Source organism: Falco naumanni, chromosome 10, assembly GCF_017639655.2.
Source record: "Falco naumanni isolate bFalNau1 chromosome 10, bFalNau1.pat, whole genome shotgun sequence".
Classification (NCBI taxonomy): Eukaryota; Metazoa; Chordata; class Aves; order Falconiformes; family Falconidae; genus Falco; species Falco naumanni.
This window is the reverse complement of record NC_054063.1, coordinates 1,863,075-1,882,561: the sequence shown is the minus strand read 5'-3', so window position 1 is coordinate 1,882,561 and position 19,487 is coordinate 1,863,075. Positions and strand designations below refer to the sequence as shown.

Genomic DNA, 19,487 nt, shown 5'->3' with positions numbered 1-19,487 from the left:
TGCAACCCTTTGAAGAAGGGAGATTAAAATGCCTCAGAATGCCAAGACCTGAGGAGCATCCCAAGCATTAATGAACTTATTACAGATGCCTCTAAGACAGAAATGACAAGTTTACCCTTGCAGCAGGGGGTGAACTAGCAGTCCTTGCCCTGGAGGGTGATTTTGATGCTCCATCTTCAAAGCAGGGCAGAAAAGGGCAGTTTTTGATGCCACATCTTTGGAGCAGGGTAATAAAGGGCAGTTTTGATGCTACATGTTCGAGCTGTGGCCTGAAGCAGCTGCACTTAGCCCCATATGTTGCACTTGGCCCCATATGTTGCAACCCTACAAACCCTGAGTTTCCTTCCTTTTTTCTCATTTTGGACATGTTTTGCCCTGTCATCCCCCGCTGTGCTGACAGTGCTGGAGGAAGGCACGTGGCGCCTTTCCCCTGCCTCAGCAGCTTGCACCCTGTGATGGCTCACGTGGGCCTGTCCCCACCACCATTGACTCAGCCAATTCCCCCTTGCCCAAGGCACTGACCAACCTCCTGCCAGTGCTGTCCAGGCATCGGCAAAGGCAGTGGGTCAGAGTGGTGGACGATGTCCAGGACCATCACCACCACCACCACCACCACTGGGTCTGTGTTCCCACCGCCGGCTGCCACCGAAGCAGCTGGTCGTACACAGTGAGTGGGGCTGGAGATGGGTGCTTGCATCCCCATACCGAGCCCAGTGGTATCCGACTTGCGTAAATGTGGGACAAAACATCTGTACCTGGTTACCAGGCATGTTTTGAGCATCCTGTAATTAATGTTTGCTCGGTGACAGAGGTTGATGGGTGCTTATCAATATTAGCAAATGATGAGTGGCTGATGATGTTGATGTCACTACCTTGAAACTTCTAATTTCAGCATCTGAACTGAGTAAAAGGCCTGGGGGCCAGACTGCCAGTGCCAAGATCTTGCCTGGCTTAGCATCTTTGGAGGTGGCTTGCTACCAAAGCCCTGCACGCCTGCAACCCTGCCCTGCCCTGGCAGCCCCGAGTTCAAACCCGCACGGTGGCTGTGGTGGCAGGGATGGGACCTGTGCTGGTGGCACATCAAGGCCAGCATCTCCCCTTGCTAGGGCAAGAGGTGCAGAGTCCCCAGGCCCCAGATAGCGGGAGTGGGCTTGGGGACATGGATGCAAGAAGATGTTCAGGGGCCAAATCCAAATGTTTATTGTGTATTGAACCTATCTTGATGTACATGTGTAAGACAAAAGAACTGAGTGTCCATAAAGGAGCACCGAGTTATCACAGCCCTCCTCCCACACTGCTGAACACAGGTGCGATGGACAAGTGCTCACACAGGGATGCTCCTTTATTTATTTATTGGGGGGGAAAAAGCATTGGTGAGATTGATGCTTGCGAAGCCTTTAAAAAATTTGCTTTCTGATTACACTGTGATTAAAAAACTAAGCCACCACCGCCTTTGTCTCCTCCATCCATAATCCCGCTGCCACGCAGCAGGCACTGCCCTGAGCAGCCAGTCTCTGTTTCTTTGCGAGGCTGTTCTGGGGAGCTCCCCAGGATTCGGGGTGCTGGGTCCCTGGGCAGCACAGTGGTCTCTAGTGTCGGCCACTCACGTCCAGCCCTGGGGAAAGGAACCTGCCAGTGAACCCTGGGGGGCTGCTTGCTCCCGGGGCAAATGAAAAGCAGAGTCCAAATTGCCAGAGGAGAGGCATCCCCCCCGCACGTGGGCTGGCTTGGTGCCAGGCAGGGTTCTGAGCACCCCTCAACGGACCCAGCTGCCCTGAGCAGCTGCACCTGGGACCCCCACCTGGGACCCCCACCCACACGCTCCACCCACAGCCCTGGAGACCCATTTAAGCTCAGGGCACGCAGCCCTGCCCCGGCTCCTGCCGTACTGGTCTGTGGTCCTGGTCCCTGCGTGGCTTGTGCTGGAGGCTGCCCATCTCCAGTGCCCTCTCCTGGTGGGACACTGGAGCTCTGTGACAGCGCTGTCTCCTGCAGGGACCTCAGAGCTGGTCCAGCTCCAGCAGCCAAGTGTCCTGCATGCAGGTCTGGGTCTCCAAAGGGTGCTGCGAGCAGCCTGTATGCCTGGGGAAAGGTGGCTTGTGCTAGAATCCCTTCTGTAAGGCGAACAGCTTGGCCTTGCTTTCTTCAACCCGGTCACCCATTTCCAAAATGTTTGCAGGTCCTTTACAGCTTTGAAGTCTTTCTTCCTCTGCTGAGTTTGGCTGGAGCTGCCTGAAGGATTTACTAGCATGTCAGCCTCCTTGGGAAACCAAAGCTGAGTGTGTCTGATGAGGCAGGGACTTGAGGGCTTCCTTCGGGCAGAGGTCCTGAGACTAAATCTCAGGTGCTGCCTGAGCACAGCCAAAGCCAGTGTTTTTATTCAAAGCTCAGTTTCACGCTCCCTTCAGCTCATGTGTGGGGCAATAGCTTCGTTTATTTCTTTGCAGGAGAGAAATGCCCCCAGGTCCTATGGGGCAGGTAGGTGGTAGTCCTCAGTGTCACAGCAGAGGTGTCCTTCCTTTGTGGAGCAGTTGCATCTTGGCTTTACTCTATGACCTAAAAGACCTTATATTGGGAGCAGAAATGAGCATCAAGTCTTGCCTGGTGGTCAGTGCTCTCCTGCAATGCTTTTACCCCCTTTCCCTGAGGTTTGCTCACTGTAGGTTAGGAAATCCTTCCCTCTCCACCTTCAGCTGGCCCAGTCCCCTGGGCTGCAGGCCAGCAGTCCTCCCTCCCATCAGCAGCAGGAGGGGACCCAGGCAGAGGGTACACCCACATTTTGAGCCCCCTGGATGTTATGAAGCCTGTCGTCAAAGAAAATGTGAGGTTGGATCTGGGCAAGGATGGGGCCCTTGGGAGCCCCGTCCATGAAGAAAGCCTCGTCGATGGCCAGACCCCATTCCCGGAGTGTCTTGATGGCTCGGATGCCCATGTCCCGGCCACTGCGGGCGGTCACCAGGTAGGTGCGTATGGGGGATTTTTCCTGGCTGAACTTCTTGCGCATCTTCCCAAGGTGCATGGCAAAAGCCTTCAGGGGCCCCTGGAAGCATGGGAAGACACTTGGGAGTGGGTGGGAAGTAAGGAGACATCTATTCTGCCTGTACAAGCCACTTGTTCCTCTTGCAGGGTTTCTCAGGGCTCTGCAGAGCACAGGAATGCCTGTGGGGTGCAGGACTGGGCAATGCTGGGACTGGTGCTGTGCGCTGGGGTCCTTGGGAGGAAGGTGAGCGTTGTGGTGCTCATCCTAACCCCAAAATGACCAGGAAGGTACATCCCAGCAAGCAGCAGTCCTGCAGAGACTCATACAGCAAGAGGTCCCAGCCTAGGAAAGGTGGTGTTGGGGGTAACCGCAGCCCTGGGTGGTTGGGAGCTGAGGCTCCTTTACAGGAGTTACCCGGCCAGATCTGTCTCCAGTGGGACCCCAGGTCAGGCTCATGCCAGGGACTGAGTGGTGGTTGCAAAGGGAACCTGCAAGGATTTGTGCTTTTTTCTGGCTACTCATGGCAAAGCCATAGTGGGAGAGATGCTCATGGTGGGTGCAGAGGTGGTGGGGGCCCACTACAGCAAGGTGGCTTGCTCACCTCTCCCATGGGCACAGCCTCCATTGCCCGCTCGTACTCCACCGCCCTCTCCAGCCCCTGCTCCTGGAAGACCTGGTCCGTCTCATCAGAGAAGAGCACAGCATCCCCGTCGAACACCACGCGGAGGGGGGTGCTGGGGGTCTGTACCTCCTGCTGGAAGACGAGTGCTGCCGAGACCCCTGTGAGACAGCAAGGTGGGGCTCTGGAGGGACACCTTGCCAGCAGCTGGTGCACGGCCAGCGCCTCCTCATGCATCTGCTGTGGCCCCATCCCACAATGTTGGGGTCTCCAAGCCAAGGGGCTTTCTAGGGGGTCATCTCAGCTTTTCTAGGGCTGTGTTATCCCCCCATGGAAGTGGACAAGAAAGTGCTGCTGATCAGAGACTGATGTCTGGAGGGATACTGAGGTCTGCTAAGAGATGAGGGGTGGTTGTGTAGGCACGAGCAGCCCTCCTCCTGGTGCTTGCTCACCCTGCCATGCCAGGTTCTAATGCCCAGATTTAGCACTCCGTGTGGTGAGTAATAGGGACTGGCACCTCTGCTCGATTGAGTAATTGGCTTAATTACAGGTCTCTTCCTACAAGCTGCTCCCTGCCCACCCTCATCTACAGACCCAGGTCCCCGGGTGAGAGACACTTGTCAGAGCGATGATGCTCTTCAAGGAGGCTCCAGGAATGTGCTGTGCAGCAAAGGACAGCCCCGGCTGCCGATGGCTTCCTCCCAACTTTGAAGGCCTTTAGCCAGCTGATGTGCTCATACCCAAACAAATTAATGAGGCAATTAAACCTATTAGAGCTGTTGGGGAGAATGCACTCCTTCTGATCCAGATCAAGCATGTGCTTGCATCTATCACTGAACACACGGTAACAGCATCTACCAGGGAAGCAAATTTCTGTGGCATCCACGCAAAACCCTGGGAATTGTCCGTGCACTCACACCGATGCAGGGAGTAGCCATGGGCAGCATCTTTGGTGAGAAAGGCTGAAATGTCAGCCAGGGAATGATCAGCCCATGGCAGAGTCATGGCCAGAATTATGCATGAAGTACTTGGTGACTTGTGAAGGCATCTGGGAAACCCTGGTGTGTTTGCAGGCTGCTGTGGGGACAAAGAGGAGATTGAACTGGTCAGAGGTGTACTGGTACTCGGTGTGCCATTCACCCCCTTGCCCCTGGGAGAGCTCTGGCATTGCCTCTTGGTACTGAGCTGCTTGGGGAAAGCGTGGTGGGTTTGGGGACGTGGGATGGAGGGGAGAACGCACCTCTGCGGAGGGCATTGCAGACATCTGCCCTGTCAGCTGAGAGGAAGAGCTTGACCCCGTGGGACTTCAGGTACTGTGTGGAGTCCTTGTCGCTGACGAAACAGAACTTGGAGATCTCCAGTCCTTCGGGTCAGGGGATGTGAGCAAAGTCTGTTATGGGGCAAAATCCACCTCGCAGCCCTCCCACCTCCCCTCCCTGGGTCTCAGCATGTTTTGCTGAAGAGCTCGGGGCAGTCCATTCCCCACTGCTGTGTGAGGAGCCTGCCCATGTTTTTGCTGCATCATCTTGCCCTGGTGCTCCTACGAAACTGCAGAGTGCAGTTAAATATTCCTTCATCCCTCCCTTAAATGAGCCTTCCTGACAGCACTCTGGAATTTATTTATTTTTTTTTAAGAACTCTTTTCTTTAGTAGCTGCCTGAGGATGCCCAGGCTGTGCAAAACGCTGCCAGACCCCCTAGTGCGGAGGCTACGGCCGAGGGGAGCTGGGCTTTGCTGAGGAGCCTGTACCCTCGGTGTCATGGGACTGGCAGGAATGGGGCTTGGTTCCATAATAACCCCCTCCCCTCGTATCCCCTGGCTCTGCGCTTGCTGATGCTCCACTGTGGTGCCTTATCCACTTTGCAGCCTGGTTGGGGTGGGGGGGAAGCAGGCACCCCCTTACCGTAGTGCTTGGCGCTGTTGACGATGCGCACACCGCTCTCTGGGCTGTTGTTGGAGAGCACCAGGATGTCGAAGAGCTCGTCCTCTGCTGGGTTGCTCTCCAGGATCATCTTGTTCACGTACTGCACTGCCTGCGAGGAGAAGGTGAGACTCTCTTGGTGGGTGTGACTGCCGTGGCTTTGCCAGGGCTCTGTCACAGTTCGGGTTAGTGGTTTGTGCTGCCATCAGCTGTGTAACGGAGAGCCAGACAGAGCAACCACCCTGCAAAAAAGCCATCGCCAGGAGGGCAGGGAGCAGAATACTCCACCAAGGGGGAGGTGGACATATGGGATGGGTGAGGAGCACAGGTCTTGATGCCCTGCAACGAGACCAGGACAGGCATATCTGCACCCTGTGATGGGAGCTGATTCTGAGCTTTTGCCCTGTCCTGTCAGTGTCTGCATGTGCCCCTGGCCAGGCATGGGGCTCACCTGGATGAAGGTGAAGGCCGTGCCTGGGGGCAGGGGCTTGTCCTGGTTAGCCTGCTGGTGCCTTGCATACTCCTCCTTGCCCTTCTCCAGGTAGAGCTTGTGCTCCTCCTCCAGGTTGAAGATGGCTCTGGTGGTCACCGCAATGACCAGTGCCTTGCTGGGATCTTTCTGCAGGACAGGGAGGAAAGAAGGGTTAGGGGACAGCAAAGAAGGAGCTTGTTGGGGGTGGGGTGAGCAGGGGGGCACAGGGCTCCACCGACTGGGGTGGTAGGGTTGGGCATTGGAGGCATCACCCATGCGTCATGGTTCCTGATGCCAGAGGGCCTTTGGAGACGAGCTACCAAGCCCAATCCTCATCTTTAGGGCACCAAGGATGAGGCAGGCTGTTGTGAAACCCTAACCTGTCTGGTAAGTGCCATATACTCTGAGGACAGCTCACAGCAGAGGGGATTGCTTCATAATTTTGCTGTTTGTGAGCAGAGCACAGCCGTGGTTATCTATTTGTGCTGAGCTGAGCACTGCTGGGTTTCACTGCACATACTGGTGGCTTTACCCTTTGCTTGTGTCTGTTCTGGAGAGTCTAATAAATAAAGTCACTATATATGTACAAAAGCTGCTGCTTTCTCCCTGGCCACTCCAAAATTCAAATATGAGCAAATGCACCCATCCTGCCCGTGCAACTGGAGGTTCAGCCCTGGAACCACTTCCCATGTGGCAATCATATGGACCTCACTGGGACCAGGCACCCAGCAGCCCTGAGATGCGCCGCTTCTGCTGAAACCTGGGCACAAGCATTTCAGGCCACCACAGCTCCAGGTTGTGGTGTGTGTCCCCCTGTGGTGGCATTTCACAATTTCCTTTAGAAATGCAGGGTGCATGTTTTGTAATGAACAATTTTTTACCTGTTTCACGTCGGTGTTTATGACTGTGCTTTCAGGCTCTGCCATCTTTGATTTTCAGCCTCAAAGAGAAAATATACAATTAAACTGTTGCATTATAATACAGCCAGTCTAGAGAGGGGGAAGAGTGGAAAAGACAGGGAATATCCTACCCACCAAGTGGGGCAGCCCAAATGGACCTGCTTCTGTTGACAACAGTTCTGCTTTGAGAAATCCTGCTCTAGTTCCAAATAAATATGATGGAAAAGGAGATTTTCAACCACAGATCACTGCTTCATTCATCCCCCTCCTCCGCCCTCCTCCCTGAAGAGCATTTTTCTCTGGAGGGAACGGCTGAAACCAGTCGTGGAGCTCTTCTCCCAGCAAAGTAAGTCTGTCTTTTAAAAGCCAAAGTAGGTCAGATCTTGTGGGTAGGCTTCTAGTTCACATCCTTACCGCTTTCTTGCTATTTTTGCTTGAATGGTGAACTTGTATCCACAAATAAGCAAGTTCGCTGCATGAGTAGCTCATTAGCAGCTGTAAAAGGCCTGAATAAGTGTGGCGAGGGTGTGGGTGCAGATGGGACACCCCCCCAGTGGGGCTGCCCTGCCCCCCACAGCCCTGTGAGCCAGCCAGCCCCTACACTGGAGGTCTCGGTGCAGGCTGTGCTAACCCAGGTCTGGCAGATGGCACTTTTAAGGGTGTTGCATGGTCTGCCTGTGCCCAGCAGCTGAATCATAAATCCCAGTTATTTCTGTACACTTAGGTTCTGTGGCTTCTGTAACCACCGAGCTGTACCCCTCATTCCTCCGCCCTAGTCAGTGTTAAAGCAGACTTCTAAGATTCAGCCTGTGGGATGGGAGCCGTTCCCATTCCCGCTGAAAGGGATCCCGTGGGGGTTATCGCCACCCGGCAGTTCCTACAAGTACACTGGAGGGCAGAGGCAGCGATGACTGCCCTACACAGATGTGCTGGGAATGGCAAGGGGTTTAAAACCTCACTTACCAGTTCATGCCCCACCTGGCTACCGAGCTGGGGGGCTGTGCAGGCATAGACCGAAGCCAGCATAAAGTGTAAAGGGTGAGTCGGGGTCTCCATAGTGCCTTTTCTTTTGCTTCCGTTTTCTTTAACTCATTTTTATTATCCAGGGACTGCGCAGCATCGCCTGGGGTGGTAGGAAATGCTGGCAGAGCCCTGCCATTGAGGGTTCAATGCTCGCATGTGCAGCCCCTGACTGCCCCTGGGGTGGAAAGCCCTGCCCTCAGGGCTGCTCCCCGACCCCGCCGGGGCATGCTTGGAAAGCCAGGAGATGCTAGGCGTCCTTCTGCCTCCTCCACACATGCCCCATGCTGGGAAGGGGTCTTCTCCCAGAGAGCAGGAGGGAGGTTGGCACCCCCAGCCCAGCCAAGCAGGGAGCAGCTTTCCTCCAACAGCATTTCAGCCGTGCACCTTTCTGAAAGTGAAAATTAGATGAGTCAGCAACGGGGCTGAGCAGCCCTTCCTGGGGGGGGGGGGAGAGCACCCCCTCTAATTTCTGCTCTGTTCTTCTGAACGCTGCACACCGAGCCCGCCTTCTCCCTTCCGTCTGCCAGCCTCCACTAATGGCAGTGCAGTTTATGTACAGATACACCTATACGGACATACCCACGGTTTATGTACAGATACGCGTATACGGACATACCCACGGTTTATGTACAGATACACATATACGGACATACCCACGGTTTATGTACAGATACGCGTATACGGACGTACCCACGGTTTATGTACACATACGTGTATACAGACATACCCATGGTTTATGTACAGATACGCATATATGGACATACCCACGGTTTATGTACAGATACGCGTATACGGACATACCCACGGTTTATGTACAGATACGCGTATACGGACGTACCCACGGTTTATGTACAGATACGCGTATATGGACGTACCCACGGTTTATGTACAGATACGCGTATACGGACGTACCCACGGTTTATGTACAGATACGCGTATACGGACGTACCCACGGTTTATGTACACATACGTGTATACAGACATACCCATGGTTTATGTACAGATACGCATATATGGACATACCCACGGTTTATGTACAGATACGCGTATACGGACGTACCCACGGTTTATGTACAGATACGCGTATATGGACGTACCCACGGTTTCTGTACAGATACGCGTATACGGACGTACCCACGGTTTATGTACAGATACGCGTATACGGACGTACCCACGGTTTATGTACAGATACGTGTATACGGATGTACCCACGGTTTATGTACAGATACGCGTATACGGACGTACCCACGGTTTCTGTACAGATACGCGTATACGGATGTACCCACGGTTTATGTAGAGATACGTGTATACGGACGTACCCACGGTTTATGTACAGATACGTGTATACGGACGTACCCACGGTTTATGTACAGATACGCGTATACGGACGTACCCACGGTTTATGTACAGATACGCGTATACGGACGTACCCACGGTTTATGTAGAGATACGTGTATACGGACGTACCCACGGTTTATGTACAGATACGTGTATACGGACGTACCCACGGTTTATGTACAGATACGTGTATACGGACGTACCCACGGTTTATGTACAGATACGCGTATACGGACATACCCACGGTTTATGTACAGATACGCGTATACGGACGTACCCACGGTTTATGTACAGATACGCGTATACGGACGTACCCACGGTTTATGTACAGATACGCGTATACGGACGTACCCACGGTTTATGTACAGATACGTGTATACGGACGTACCCACGGTTTATGTACAGATACGTGTATACGGACGTACCCACGGTTTATGTACAGATACGCGTATACAGACATACCCACGGTTTCTGTACAGATACGCGTATACGGACATACCCACGGTTTATGTACAGATACGTGTATACGGACGTACCCACGGTTTATGTACAGATACGCGTATACGGACGTACCCACGGTTTATGTACAGATACGCGTATACGGACGTACCCACGGTTTATGTACAGATACGTGTATACGGACGTACCCACGGTTTATGTACAGATACGTGTATACGGACGTACCCACGGTTTATGTACAGATACGCGTATACGGACGTACCCACGGTTTATGTACAGATACGTGTATACGGACGTACCCACGGTTTATGTACAGATACGTGTATACGGACGTACCCACGGTTTATGTACAGATACGCGTATACAGACATACCCACGGTTTCTGTACAGATACGCGTATACGGACGTACCCACGCCTCGGTGAGCACCCCGGTGCGCAGTGGCAGGCGCACAGGAGCGCATGTCAGGCGATGCTTGTGCTGCCCGCGGCTCGGCCTGCAGCTGCGCCCCGTGGGGCAGCTCCTGCCCCGCCGCACACGGATTTCGCTAGAGAGAAAAGCCCAGACTCACCCCGGCGCTGCCTCTGCTCCCCGGCGCAGCCTGTCCGGCGGCAGCATCCCGACGTCGCCCGAGATGCCGGTGTTTATATTTCCCCCGCCCCGCGCAGGCAGGAAGCAGGCAGGAAGCAGGCAGGAAGCAGGCAGGAGCCAGGCTGGGGTGCAGCCCTGCTCCCCGGCACGCTGGGATTTGTAGGCGGCCGGGCGGCTCGGCCTTGTGCCCAGGCCAGGCTGCGTTTCCCAGCCGGCGCCGCACAGGCGGTGATGGCCACCGGGCTGGCCGTGGCCGTGCCCTGGGGAAGGGGCTCAGCACCGCTGCTGCTCCTCAGGCTCCCTTGGTGCTCGTGCTCAGCCGCTGCCTGCCAGCGCTGCGGCGTCGTCTATTTTTGCAGCCGGGGTATTTATATAGTGTGCCTGTAGCCCCCTCGTTTCCCAGCCCTTGAATGCATAACTGCTGTGGTTTCCACTGAAAATACAGGGGTACCTGTTCCAGAGTGGTTTGCAGCATACGCAGGGAGCTGGGCCAGGGAGAAAGGTGGTGCAGAGCATGGCAGGGTGCAGCAGGGGCTCACCACGTTTGCAATTTTACTGTAATTTTGGGTCCCCATTCCCTTTTTTTCTGAAAGCTGCCTCTTACACGCTGCCCCGAGCAGGGGTGGGTTTTGGGCTGGGATCTTGCTTTTCCAGGTGGGCTCTGCGGCACCCAGCCCTGCAAGGCTCGTGCTGCCAGGGTATTTCAACGCCTCCTTTCTGCCCAAGAGTGAGATCTAGGGGGGTGGGCAGGGGGTGACACTGAGGAAGCCATCCTGCGGCTTGTCCCTCACCCAGCTGGGGCACGTCCCTGCTCCACTGGTGGAAGGTGGCCCAGAGCAGCAGCTGCCCAGCCTGGCTCCTGCCAACAGAGACTGAACTCACCTGCATTGAGGCTGGGCAGCTGTCCCCCTGCATGGCACCAGGTTGCCACCAGCATCACCAAATTGCCTCCCAAAGTGTGGGCTGCAGCCAGGGTCCTGCGCAGCTTGGCTTCACCGAGATGCTTGTCTCCAGCAAACAGCCTGTCGAAAAGGCTACTGATATGCTCAGCTTTTAGCATGCAAATGTGAACCTCCTTTCCATGACTGATTTTATTGGGCCTGTTGCTTTTTACCTCTGTCCCCGTTCTGCATTTCCCCTGTACATCCTGTGGAACTGCCAGTTTAGAGCAAAAAGTGTTTTGGCATCTGTGTTTCCACCTCAGAAGTCTGCTGCAGCATCATTCCCGCAGCATCTCCTGCTCCTGGAGATGATGCTTCTCTGAGCAGCAGGGTGCTTGCAAGCAGGCTGTGTTTCAGGTGGCGGGGGGGCAGCCCAGGCACCTCTGCTGTGACCAGGCACCCAGTGTGACGCGCCTTGGTGCCCATGTGAAAATCTGGCAGGACTGGTGTGCTGGGGCAGCCAGGCAGAGCTGGGACGGGTCTGGTTGCTGAGGCCTCTCCCCCCATGCCTGCATCAGCCATCGGGCACCAGCGGCATCGCTCCCTGCTGCCGGCACCACCCCAAATTTCTGCAGTGACAAGGCAGGTTTTGGGCTGACTTTGCAAGGGAAGAAGTGTGCAAGCATAAATTCAGTGTGACAGTGACGACGGTGAAATAGCTCCTGTGCATGTGCCTGGTGCTGCTGCTGTTGGCGCTGGGAGATGGACCCACCCAAGCAGTGTCACCTCATCCTGTCTGTCCTCCCGGCTGTGCTGGAGCGCTGCATCCCCCTTCATCCCCACTGCACGCATTTCCCGAGCCCTCACACGATGCATTAACAACTGTGTGCCCGTGTGGGTCAACAAGCTGCACTTGCAGAGCCCACAGGGATGGATGCAGCCCTGCACCCGTCCCCTTGCAAGTGCCTGTCCCCTTGTGCTAAGTGCCTACAGCCATGCAGTCCAGCCCAGCGTGATGCAGGGGGAACACGGAGAAGTGAATTTGCTGGGGCACAGCAGCGATGCCCGCTGGCTTCTCGCAGGCAGGAGGGCAGGTTTTGTTTCCCAGTCCAGCAGGGAGTTCCCCGCTGGCTTTTCGCCTGCATGAGCACTGCTTGGGTCAGCGGTGAGGTGGGGCTGATGGAGCTGCTGGGGCCGCCTGGTTCCTGGGCTGGCAAAGCAGATTTTCCTGTTTTGGCCGAGCCTCGCAGCCACCAGCGCAGCTGCACCCTGGGCTCCGTGCCTGGCGGGGTCCCATCTCACCCCGCAGCATGCCCCTGGCACATGTGACAGCAGTGGGGAAGGGAGACTGAGGCTGAGAAGGACGCTCACCGGTAAGTCCCAGTTCGTGAATGCGGTCAGCACAGGCTGGGAGCAAGAAGCAGGGCTCCCCCAGCCCCTTTTCTGGGGGCAGGGATGCTTGACGCTCCCTGCAGAGCCCACTGAGGCTGTGCTGCCTCTCCCAGACCACAGCAGGGCTGTCCCCATCGTCTCCAGGACAGCAGCTCGGGTCACCCTGTGGGGCTGGGATGAGCTGGTCTTTTAAACCAGGGCCAATGTCAGACTGATGTGACACAGCCCATGGGGGTCTGGTGGGGAAAAAGTGCTGAGACACCTAATTCTGTGTTGGGTGGGTGTCTGCTCACCCACGCTGTTGTGTCTACCCACTGCCACAGCCCGAAGCCAGGGCTGGGCACCTCCTGAGTATCGCAGGTGTGTCACCGGGCACCGAATTCCTCATGTGGGGACAGGAGAAACTGATCATTAAAGCTACTGGTGGCAAGGCTGTGCGTGGAGCTTGCGTGTCCTATGGGACAGACGTCCCAGGTGGCCCTGGGCAAGTCACTTAACCTGCACTGCATTGCCCCGGCGATGATGCCGCAGGCACGGCAGCAGTTCCCACATCCTTCCAGCCCTATGCCTGCACGTGGCAAAGCCCGCTGCTGGATAAATCAATGGCTCTTGCTGGCTTTGCAGACTCAGCAGAGGGAAGCGCAGGGCTGGTTTCTCCCTGGGAGGATCCCCGTGCAAGAGCCAGGTGGTGTTGGCAGGGGGGCAGGCGGCTGGGGCAGCAAATGGGCACATGCCTGCCCACATCGGCCACGGCGCCAGGGCTGGGTGCCACCAGCGCTGTGACGGCTGCAGACCCGCTCCCTGCACAGCCTTGCTCCTGGCACACCGTCCTGCTGCCGCTCCTCACCCGAAAGGAGGCAAGAAGGCTACCAGGAAGCATTCATGCTAGAATGAGAGCTTGCTATGGGGAAAGCAGTTAATGAAGGACCGTTCTGCTTTAAATGTGAAGCCTTCCCATAAGCCACGTCAGCGTTGCCATGTGCACAGGTTGGGTTTACGCAAAATTTCCGAGCTAGTGTGACCCCAGCCTGGTGGCACCACTGCCACCCGCCCTGCTGCAAGCCCAGGAGCAAACCCTCCTGCTGCTCAGCCCCAGAGAGGCTGTTAGCTAATGGTGGGGCTTGCCTGGGGCTGGGCAAACCCAAACCCTTCCGCCGTGCTGCCTGGCCAGGGAGGGGCCAGCGCAAAACAGCTCTTGGTTTTGTGGGGATTTCCCCCCCCCCCCCCCCCCCCACTACAGCCAGGTGATTCCACTTCCCAAAAACGAAGGAAAATGCCCCAATCCATCCTTCCTGCTCCCTTCCCTTTCCTAAGGCAGGCTTGCAGGGTACAAATGGCAAGGCTGTAGGTGAGGGGCCAGCTAGTGCAGAGCACTCCCTGCCCGCAGTCCTAGACCTTCCCGCTGGGCTCTGCGTTTTAATTGTGTTTGCTCTGGTTAGAGCCCTGGGCCACCAGCACCTACTGGGAAGGAAATCCTCAGCTTGTGAATTTTGCTTGTGTCCCCAGGTCACCCCAGTTTAGCCATGGCAGTGACAGCCAGGAATGGCAGGTCAACAGCCTCCCCGCTCGCTGGCAGCCCCATGGCCATCAGCACCACGGCTCGGCCGGGCTCCCTGGGCGGCTGGCTTAGCCGGATCCCACGTGAGTACGGCGGTGCTTGCTCTGCTCTCTCGGGCAGCATTATCCGGTGGGGTCCTGCACTCTGTGGCTCTGTATCCACTTCTCCCTCTCTCCAAATCCCTTTTTCCATTGGGGTCTGTCAGGGTGGGTATGCTGTAGAGTGGTACTGTGCCACTCCAGGAGTGCAGGGCATCCTCGCTACCCATTTGGAGAAGGGTCTCCAGCTGCACAGCCTCTCCATGGGACACTTGCCCAGGATTATAGGGGCAGTTTTGAAAGTACAACAGGAACAGATTTAAATCAACTCTGTCGTTTTTTTGCTTGGATTTAACTCTTCTGTCCATCTCTGCTCCCCAAACATCACACCAGTACCCAAATGGGCACTCATCGCTGTGGCTGTGGCAGTGGGTGTTCTCCTACTCCTCTTCCTCATCTGCATCATCAGGTGCTGCTGTGGCAAGAAGAAGCCCAGGAAGAAGGAGAGGGTCAGCTTGCATGCTGTCAGCAGCAGCACCACCGCCAGCCTCGTGCGTCCTGCTCTCCCTTCTCCCCCGTCTCCCTCCCCTGGGTGCTGCCTGGTCCCAGGGCGGTGGGAGTGCAGCATGGCCAGGGATGTGGCTGGGCACGTCCTCAGGGTAGCGCTGCGCTCTGTTGCAGGTCCAGCCCGAGGCGGAGGACCTGGAGCATGGTGTGGAGCAGACAGGGCGAGGAAAGCTGCAGTACTCCCTGGAGTACAACTTCCGTGCGCAGGAGGTAGGGATGCTCGTGGCCGCAGCACAGCAGGGAAAAGGCTTTGGTCCTGCATGGTCCCTCTTTGCTGCCCACTGAGGTGGCCCATACCCTCTTGCGCCTCACCCCCTGCCCACAGCCGGCCAGCTCTCATGCCTGCACGCCATGGAGGTATCCTTCCTGCCGCACTCGCTTGCTTCCCACCAAGCCCTTGGTCATCTGGCCCCATCCCCCTCCAGCTGGTGACCTTGTACATTGCTCCTTTTAAGTTGAAAGTCGGGGTGAAGCAGGCAGCTGAGCTGAAGGCCATGGACAGCAGTGGCACATCTGATCCCTACGTGATCACCTACCTAACATCTGATGTGAAGAAGAGGTACGAGACCAGGGTTTACCGCAAGACCCTGAACCCTGTGTTCAATGAGAGCTTCACTTTCCAGGTAGGAAACTAAAGCTGCTGATGGTTTTTTTGTCCCATCAAGAATGTTGCAATGTTGCTCCCTGGGAAAAAAACCTCTCCAGGGAGGGAGATGTCTTTGCAACTGGGATGTGGAAGCACCAGGGAGAAAAACCTATTATCGCATCTGCTGCCCTATCCTGTGGGGCAGGGCTGCCACTGAGGAGTAAGTCCAGCTTTCGGGTCCTCCCCCATAGGTACCCCAGGCAGAGGTGCCTGAATCTACGCTGGTGATGCGGGTCTGTGACTTCAACCGCTTTGCCAAGCACGAAGTCATCGGTGAGGTCCGGCTGCCCCTGGCCAGCGTCAGCCTGCAGCACGTCATCGAGCAGTGGAGTGACCTGGCAGTGGGCAGTAAAGTGAAGGTTGGTCCTGGTGAAGAGGAAACTGTTGGGAGGGATGCGCTGGTGCTTCACTTGCCGCCGCCCCAAGCACCAGGTCCTTGGGGGCAAGCACGAGGGTGGGGGAGACCCAGCAAACCTGGGGCCAGCCTGGTGCTTGTGTCCCAGATGAGCCTGCTCCTTTGTCCAGTGCTCATCACTGGCATCTCTCCATCAGGAAGAGCAGCTGGGTGAGATCTGCTTCTCGCTGCGCTATGTCCCCAGTACTGGCAAGCTGACGGTGCTCATCCTGGAAGCCAAGAAGCTGAAGCGGATGGACTCCCATGGGCTCTCAGGTCAGCAGGGGCTGCTCACGCTTAGATCGCTCTGCTCCTGCCCAGGCCTCAGTGATGGCACCAAGAGCTGTGAAGCCTTGTAAGTGCCTCTTAGTGTCAAGCCCTGCTTCTTGCTGCCACCACCATAGCCACCCCTCACTGGCTTCAGCCTTCCCCAGCACAGATACTCCAGCTTTGGGCAGAGCTGGAGGTATCTCCCAGGAGGAGATGTCGTGGCTGGATGGTATGGGAAGCTGGTGGCAGGAGGAGGTGAGCTCTGGGCAAGGGGAAGAGGGATGGATGTTCGCTACAAGGAGCGACACATGGGATGCTGTGCTCTGCTTGGGAATAGCCCAGGGAAGCTGTTTCATGGCTGAGCTCCTTGGTCAAAAATTGTCACTCTTGCCAGTTGTCCCCTCTCTCTGTCTCCTCAGATCCTTTTGTCAAGGTACATCTCATCCTGAACAGGAAGAAATGGAAGAAGAAGAGGACAAGTGTGAAGAAAAACACCTTAAGCCCTTACTTCAATGAGGTGCTTGTTTTTGAGGTGCCTTTCAATCACATCCAGGTAGGCTTCCCTGTAGCACCCAGGACATAGCAGGTCCTCGCTGCGGCCAGCCCCCTCCCACTGATGCTCTTTCTTGTGTACTCCCCCCAGAACGTGGACGTGGTCATCTCCGTCTGGGATCACGACAAAGTGACGAAGAACGAGCCCATTGGCAAACTCTTCCTGGGCTGCCGAGCCACAGGCAACCAGCTGCGGCACTGGTCTGACATGCTATCCAACCCCCGCCGGCCCCTCGCCCAGTGGCACAGCCTGCAGCCCCCAGATGTGGTTGACAAAGCCCTGGGGCTGAAGTCCCACCTCAAGCTGCCCCTGCCCCCCAGATAGTGGGGGGGTCTCCTCCTCCACCCAGTGGCAGGACAGACAGCTTGTGGAGGGGCGAGGGGCTTCTGCTCAGCAACATCTAGATGTGTTGGTCCCAGCTCGGTCTCAGCAAAGAGGGGACTGGTGGCTCTTCTTGACCAAGAGATCCCTGGCTGCTGGCGCAGCTCATGCCCTGTGTAATGCCCGGAGCTGGGCAGCTCGGCCCCCCCGGGCAAGGCTGGGCGCAGAGCAGAGGGTGCTAAGGAGATGGTGTGGGTGCAGGAGCTGGCTCACCCCAGCTGCTCGTGGGCCGAGGGGACAAATACACAGAACTTCAAGCTCATGCAAAACCACCATGTCCGTTGATGTTTTTAAAGCAGAGGATTGACATCCCGGCAGGCTGGGGTGGGCAGTTTCTTTGGTTGTGAATAATTCGGCAAGAGGCAAGTTCTTGGGAAGGCTTAATGTGCCCTGTGAAGGCTTCTAAACAAGACCCAGAACTTGAAGCCCCCTAAGAGGCTTGAGAGGAGAGAAAGAGGACGCGCTGATGAGGAAGGTGTAGAGATACAGGACCAGCTCTTCAGCACCTCTGTGATAAGTGTGCTCTGTGTTCTGGCTAGAGCTTAACTGAGATGGCAAAATCAGCCGCTGGTTGTCCACGTGGCTTCACTCTGCCCACTCTCAGCTGTGCAGCCCAAGATGTGACTCGGGCTCCTCAGCGACCATCTCCATGGGTCAGGCAGATGAAGATGCACAGCGTCAGCCCCACGCACCCCGCATGGCCCCGCAGTGCCGGCGCAGCAAGGTTCGCACTCTGGCACCTGGAGGTGCTGCCAGGGTGGAGGGGCTGAGGCTCTCACTTTCATGCCATGGTCATGCTACCCTGATGAAGGCTGGGTTGCAGCCCTCACGTCACTTCTGGGCAGGTTTCATGTCACCTGGGAGGTTTTTGTGGCCATGTGTCCCGCCCTGCCCTGCTCTGTGAGGCCTTGGGTACGGGCTGTGTACAGAAAGATGCCTCCTAGAAAGATGAGGGCACAGGAGAGGTGCCACCATCCCTCCCCATCCTTGAATATGCTGCAGTTTGGGGTGGCTGAAGAGCATCTCTGAGCCATCTGCAGGAGGAAGCTCGCTGCGTTAGGCTGGGGGAGGGAATCGCTCTTGCTCCAAAATATTTCTGCTACAAAGCAGCCATAGCACGTGGAAGATTTGGGCTCCTATCATGGAATTTCTGCCCTAAAGACAAAAGTAATTTGCACCGTGGGGAGCTGTGGGCATGACGCTAATAGCTATCGCCTGGGCTCTGAAGGGGAGAGAGTCTGGCACATTAATGAAGAGCCATTAATATTGAAAAGCGGTTAATCTGCAATTACCCAGAGCTTCATGGAGCGACCCTCTGAGAATTAAACAAACACGGTGAAGCTGAGGAAGATGCTGAAAACTCTGGATAGAGATTAATGACCTAAGCTTAACCATAAAAATCTGCTGTGTCTGCTCCTTGATAAATATGCTCCCGGCTTCACCGTGGCTGTGAGGAGGGAAGAAATGACAGGATGGTTTTGAGATGGCTATAACAAGTGGAGTGTGGCTTCTTCTGGGGAAATAGCATCTGCTGGCAGCCACTAATGAGACAGAGGAGGAAATCAGTCACCTGAGAAAGACTTATAAAGGGATGCTTTAAAGCCTCAACCTTCAGTCTCAGCCTTAAATCAGGCTGGAATGGGCTGTGCAGAAGGGAACGTCTCTGAATTGGGTTTGGGGTCCCAAATCCATCTCCAGGTTGGTTTTTGGGGATGCTGTGTGGTGATTTAGGGCCATGAAGGAGCCAGAAGTGCTTTTGGAGGTGCTGGGAACAGGCATTTCTTATTTGTGTGTGTGTGTGTGTGTGCACTTTTTCCAGCCTGCTTTTTTGAAGTCACAGCCTTGAGGTTCGCTGCATAATTCACAGGGCCGAGCATCAAAGCACGTATTAGTCCCAAAACGGACAAGGCTGAAGAAGGTGCAGGTCCATCCCCTCCTTGAGAAGCGTTACCCCTGACACCAGTGCCTGCCATCCTCTCTCCAGCTTGGCCCGGCTCAGAGCCCAAATCTCTGGCGGGTCCTGGGGGCGCAGAGCTGCCAGGGCAGCCCGGGGTGCCTTGGGGGGGAGCCAGGGAAGCCGGGGGCGGACGCCTGGATGCGCTGGCCCTGGGCACCCTGGGGTGAGCCTTGGTGCAGTAAAACTCAGCAAACCGATTTGTTTGCTCAAGAGGGAGAGGTGAGCGGGTGGGGATGATCTCCACCCAGCTCTGGTTTTTAACGCACCACCGAGGCTGCTTCCTTGCTCTGTCGTTGCGTTCCCTGCTCGGTCTGCCCGGTGCTCTTACACCGAGGCTCCGAGCGCTCTCCTCCGCTGGCAGGATCCTCTGCGTATCTGCTGGCCGCTGTTTGAAGCGGGGCTGGTGCAGCTGGGCTTTGCTTTGTGGCTTATTTCACCCACAGTGAACGGAGCCTGCTCACGGGGAGGCAGAGAGCCCGTCTCGCATGCGAGCACCTCCTCCCCTCGCCGTGACCTTGGCGAGGTTAGCTGCCCCTCACCCACCAAGGC

At 56.1% G+C, this 19,487-nt stretch overlaps 2 protein-coding genes across 8 annotated transcripts; one reads left to right on the top strand and one right to left on the bottom strand.

The window, feature by feature from the left end:
• Positions 1-1,324: 1,324 nt before the first annotated feature.
• Positions 1,325-10,424, bottom strand: LOC121094951 (cytosolic 5'-nucleotidase 1A-like). 7 transcript variants are annotated; one of them, XM_040609148.1, is made up of 9 exons: positions 10,282-10,415; positions 7,855-8,302; positions 7,027-7,090; positions 6,874-6,932; positions 5,972-6,139; positions 5,503-5,632; positions 4,840-4,962; positions 3,582-3,760; positions 1,325-3,040 (listed from the first exon to the last, which is right to left on the bottom strand). In XM_040609148.1, exons 4-9 carry the CDS (start codon positions 6,916-6,918, stop codon positions 2,738-2,740), a joined length of 948 nt encoding a protein of 315 aa, XP_040465082.1. In that variant the 5' UTR covers positions 6,919-6,932; positions 7,027-7,090; positions 7,855-8,302; positions 10,282-10,415; the 3' UTR covers positions 1,325-2,737. The 7 variants fall into 7 exon arrangements, with proteins under 7 accessions (XP_040465082.1, XP_040465083.1, XP_040465081.1 ...); XM_040609149.1 differs by lacking the exon at positions 7,855-8,302; XM_040609147.1 differs by lacking the exon at positions 10,282-10,415 and having other exon boundaries at positions 7,855-8,912.
• Positions 10,425-12,441: 2,017 nt separating this feature from the next.
• SYT8 (synaptotagmin 8) lies at positions 12,442-17,214 on the top strand. The gene is made up of 9 exons (XM_040608819.1): positions 12,442-12,555; positions 14,081-14,215; positions 14,564-14,721; positions 14,852-14,947; positions 15,193-15,360; positions 15,575-15,742; positions 15,936-16,053; positions 16,467-16,600; positions 16,691-17,214. Exons 2-9 carry the CDS (start codon positions 14,098-14,100, stop codon positions 16,922-16,924), a joined length of 1,194 nt encoding a protein of 397 aa, XP_040464753.1. The 5' UTR covers positions 12,442-12,555; positions 14,081-14,097; the 3' UTR covers positions 16,925-17,214.
• Positions 17,215-19,487: the final 2,273 nt, after the last annotated feature.